This window comes from Monopterus albus, unplaced genomic scaffold, assembly GCF_001952655.1.
Source record: "Monopterus albus unplaced genomic scaffold, M_albus_1.0 scaffold20.1, whole genome shotgun sequence".
Taxonomy (NCBI): Eukaryota; Metazoa; Chordata; class Actinopteri; order Synbranchiformes; family Synbranchidae; genus Monopterus; species Monopterus albus.
Window position 1 is genome coordinate 2,251,593 of NW_018127900.1, and position 5,257 is coordinate 2,256,849.

Genomic DNA, 5,257 nt, shown 5'->3' on the forward strand with positions numbered 1-5,257 from the left:
TCAGGGCTGTCCCACTGTGAAATCAAGTGCACGAGGGCTCTCTCACCTTCATTTTGATCCATTTATGCTCACTTTGCGTAAGCTGGCATTTTGGCAGACTTTACCTTTTGAGGGAAACACCCATTTAAGATGGTACGATAGAAGCAAGTGGGTAACAGATGTTATTTGAAATGTATGTACATTACTCTGGGTAGTGAACACTAGGTTCAATTGTTTTGTGTATTCTAAAAACCAGCTATCAGTGTCTGTCATCTTTGTCAGCCCTGCAGGACTGTAACCACATACTGAGGTAAATCCATCAGGCACTTATTAAAGCTTGAAAAGCACAGCAGCCTCCGACCAGCCGCTCTGCAGAAACCGCTGTGTTTGGGTGTTTGTGTGGTGTCCATTCGAACTTAGTTCGCTTCATCACACACACCAGAGCATGCAAACAGCTTTGACAAGTACATGCAGAGACACAACTTACAAGCCACAAATACACACACTCCCCCTATTGCTATGTTTGGGACTGTGTGCGCTGTGTTCTGCCGGATCTCAGGAGCAGTCTCAGTGTGTCTTTCTTCTTTTTTTTTCCCAGGCAGCCATCTCTACTCGGCCTTGCCATCTGTTCTCCATGCTGTGGAACATGGCGCTCCCTCTGGCTGCAGGCGTTTTCACATGGTGGCAAAAATTGTCAGTTGAAGTTTAAAAAAAAAAAAATGCTCAGAAGTGGTTCAGAACACAACTTAAGAGTTTTTTAGGGCAGTTAAGCCCTCCAGTCAGTAATTTTCCAGTTTTGAATTGCAGAGTTATTGCATATCGATGGTTTTTATAATTTGTGTGGGTGGGTGTGGCTCAGGTAGAGCGGGTTGTCTCCTAACTGGAAGGCTGGTGGTTCAATTCCTGGCTCCTCCAGTCTACATGCCAAAGTGTATTTGAGCAAGTTGCTGAACCCCAAATTGCTCCCAGTGATGTCACCAGTGTATATGTGTGTGCACATACTTGGGAGTGTAAATGGGCAAATAGTGTGAAAGCATTTTGAGTGTGCTGCACTGCTTAGAACAGCGCTACATAAGTAGTGAATTCAGCCACTTTACAAGGCAGAAGTGAGCAAATGTGTTGGTTGGTTTAATGTGTATTTACTATACGTGTTGTGTCCTTTCTACATGTCAGTTACCCTATTAACCCAGCTTGCCACCTGCTAAGGTTAGGCACAAAAAGCTACATGAGAAGCTTTTCTATGCATGTTCGTAACAGTGCAATAAACAAGGGAATAACAAGGGTTTTCTGAGAAATTCTGTCAGTGCCTAATATTGGGTTTCATTTTACAATAATAAATTAGTTATTTTCATAAAAATAGACAAACCTCAAAACAGATTTAACAGATGTCAGATTGTCAGTTTTGGAAAATTACAAAAATGGCTGGACACAGGCTTCCCTTATCTGAAGTGTTGGAGGAGGCGGTTTCTTAAGCTACGCAAGAACCAGACAGAGGAATAAACCCTGCTTTAGAGCAGAGCTACTGGGCAGATCTGACAGGGTTATGTTTTACTAAATCTGGACAAGAGAACAACTGGGAATATGGGAACTACATTGTTTCATTCACAGCAGGGGAAAGAAGAAACCCACATACACACACGTAAGGACATGTATGAACAAGGACATATTTATGCACTACTCTATACACAGGAACCTGCATACGCTCTCACACACAAAATCGAAGTCTGCTGTGCCTCCCAGAACTCCCATCTGGTGAAGCAGCAGTCCAGGTTGGTCTTAATGAGAAATAATGAGCCTTCACTAAATAACAACAGTTTGGATGGATTCCACCTCTGATTCAGATTTTATTAGAATGGCAAGTATCAAAATGAACACTTCGATGCAAAATGACATTTGACATTTGATTTTCCTTTCATTCCTTTGTCTCTGGGTAGCACAAATGAATTTTAAAGCTCATTGCCTATTGATACATTTAAACATCCTATAACTAATGTATAGTGCCATCAAACTGCTGTTATAGTTATTCACTGCGGGGCATAGAAAAATGTTATTAAACTTAAGTACTATTTATATTAATAACGTAATTTTTCTCACCATCTCCCTGATGGATAAAAACAAAGTACAATTAGATTTGTCACACTGACCTCCCTAAATTTTGATCACAAACCTGGGTTTAAAGGAGCTCAAAAGGGAATGAAACGCCTAACTTCAAATTTTGACATTTTTCTCTAATAAATCAGAGCAAGATGGTATCGCCAAGCTTCCAACAGCTGGCACAGCCGCGAGCAAAAACACTAACAATGTGGGTGTGGTTGTCCAAAAAGGACCAGGCATCAAGTCAAAGAATCCAACTGGTCTTGAATGATTTCAAGCTGGAAGAAAAATAAGAAAAGGTTGAGCGTTTGGAAAAAAGAAGTACACTATAGAAACACACATGAAGAGGGAGACAAAGTCAGAAAAGAATGAAAAAGTGAAGTGGGACAACAAAATGTATGGAGGGACACAGGCAGGCAGGCAGATTTTGTCAGGCTGTGTCTGCCTATTAGGACAAAGATGCACAGAGAATATACAGGCAAAGTGACATGAAGGGGGATACATACACACTACACACATTGTTTCCATAACTTGAGAGGACATTACATTGACTTGCAGTACATTCATTAGTAGGAGACCTACCCTAACTATAGTCACTGTCTGACGCTAACCTAACCTCTAAAATTTAATGACTTACAGTTTGGGGACTTGTCCCTCACCCCACCACCCACAAACAAAATTCATGCACAATGACTGTGCAAGATTTACCCCCCCCACACACAAAAAAACCGACCTTGTTGTAGAACTCAAGCAGCTCCTGGTGGTTAAACTCAACGAAGACATTTTCCTGAACCTGGAGAAAGAGGAAGGGGGGGTTCAGAGAGGCCATCAAACAAGCTACTCAAAAAAATAATAAAAATAAGTTCAGGGAAGTAAAAGAGCAGAGGATAAAAAGCACTGATAAAAGCACATGCATAAGAAACATGACAGACTTCTTCAGTCTGCTTCTTGTGCATTCTATAAAAACCTCCATGAATTATTCCTGCTCTCTGACCAGAATGTACCATCCTCTTCTTCAAGTCTTATCCAGTGTTTAAAAAGTCACTGTCCTCAGACTCATGGTGGGAGAAGCCATCACTCTTTCGCCACGCTGTCTGGCTTACTTTTAAAAAGTAGAGACAAGCTACGTGGTTTGTAGCCCTGTAGCTAAATATGGTAAAATGCTCAACATATTAATTCAGCACTGACATCACAACATACATTAAGTTGCCAGTTTAATATAGTAGGTACTGTCCATCTAGCTACAGTAGAACTAAAGCAGTCTGATACAATCCAACAGTCCTGCAATAAATCCTCCATCATGGAGATGATGATAATGTTCAGTTTGTGTTCGTTTTAGAGATGTGCTGATCCGATTGTTTTGTCATTTTGGCAGCTGCAGTTTGAGGTGCTGTTCAATTTTAATGCATTGTACTGAAAAGGTGATTCTTTATAAAATTTACATTTGTGAACATCGTTACACTATTTTGTCACAAAACGCCAGTTATGAGAATTTTTGGACAACAGTTTGTTGAGAGACAACGTATACATGTCCCTGTTAGGTTCACCTGGGGGTCTTCTGCTTATTCTCTTACTTCTGAAAGGACTGTCAGCTTGACAAACTACAGAAGGAAGCGAGTTTTCCCAGAAAAACAAGGAACCAAGGGCAACCATTATGGAATAGCTGTCATCATCATCCTCACCCCATCAAAAACGAAGGCTGAACAATAATCCACACCCATGAGAGAGAGTGTAATGGCAAGACAGTTTATCAACACCCATCATTGAGAAAATAGCTATAATATGTGAAATGCTTTCTGGGTAGCACAGAATGAGAAGGGTGGTCTTGTAGCCAACCAAAGTGCACTCAGTGCCGTCACACTGACTGTTGATAATGGTGTTGAACTCCTGGCACCGACAAGGAGGGCAGGAGGAAAGAGCGACAGGCACAAAAAAAGAAACAAACAAAAAAAGAAATGTGCTAAAAAATACTAGGAGCACACGAGTTGTCTGTACTCTCCCATCTACAGCCCAACTGTTCTCCTCCCTGCAGTTTAGTGCTTAGAAACTAAATGGGGCTTCGGGGCCTGGAGCTAACTGGTCGGCTGGTTGGCTTGTTGACTGGCTGGTTGAGTGGGTGGAGGAAGGCCATGTGTCACAGTATATTAGTGACAGCGATATTAATTAGAAGCAACATTAAAAGTGCATAAAGGACAGCATAGAGGGAAAGTGTTCTCTCTTGTCAAAGTTCCCACTTCACAGCACAAGGAGAATGTAGGACAACCTTGAATTTAGATATCGGCAGAGGGAGCACTGCAAGGACAGCTAGTACACGACAGGAAATGAAACAACTTAAAATGCTGTTACCAAGTAATGAAAAGTAGATGCAAATTAAACTAGTTCTACAAGGTGATGAGATATTTCTCAAGAGTAAGCAAAGTTTTTGTTAGGTACTGCTGGGTGTTTGTGTGTTTGGCCAATCCCATTGTTCCTCAGGGTGGAACTTTTACCAGGCAGTAACCCAACAAAACTCTGACAAAGGGACAGGATGCATCACTCCCATCATCACAGCCCTATACAACCAGTAGGCGAGCACACACACACACACACACACACACACACGTACTTCTATCCTTGTGATACTCATTGACAATGATTCCCTAGCACCTTACCCTAACACTTTACCATCCAACTAGACTTTGCTGTAGTAATCTAAGCATATTCCCAAAAGTCAGACATCCGTGCAATGAAGACACTGATACTAGAAGCAGGAATAATGGCCAGACTACAAAAACAAAACCCAAGTTGCAATACAGCGAACCAGAGCAAACAATTATTTTAAGAAGTGCAGAAGTGAACAGGTGTACTCTGCATACGCTCGGAGAGTAACTCATCTGACGCTGTAGAGATGAGCGACCTGTAGCTGCTCCACTGAGGCCAATTTAATGACTTTAAACTTGGAAAGGATTTTGTTTTGTTTAGCAAACTAGTTAATGTATTCCAACTGATAACAAAAATGATATTCAATAAGCAGTACCTTTATCCCATCAAGTGATTACTGGTGTCAGTTTAAGACCATGGTGTACAGTGTTGAACAGTGGTATTCTCATGCCACAAGGAGTCGGTGTGAATGGGGCTGTGTGGATGCAAAGGACACCCTTCAATAATTACTTTCCTCAGTACAATAAAGAATAGCTTGGATTTA

General features: G+C 41.4%; 1 protein-coding gene across 1 annotated transcript in view; it reads right to left on the reverse strand.

Moving 5' to 3' along the window:
• Positions 1-1,774: 1,774 nt before the first annotated feature.
• The window catches only part of commd10 (COMM domain containing 10), a 50,172-nt gene continuing 46,689 nt past the window's right edge, over positions 1,775-5,257 (reverse strand). Inside the window, exons 6-7 of the mRNA XM_020593934.1 lie at positions 2,807-2,866; positions 1,775-2,351 (exon numbers count right to left, since the gene is read on the reverse strand). Coding sequence (XP_020449590.1) covers positions 2,313-2,351; positions 2,807-2,866 — 99 coding nt within the window. The 3' untranslated portion in view covers positions 1,775-2,312. The remainder of the gene's footprint in view (positions 2,352-2,806; positions 2,867-5,257) is intronic.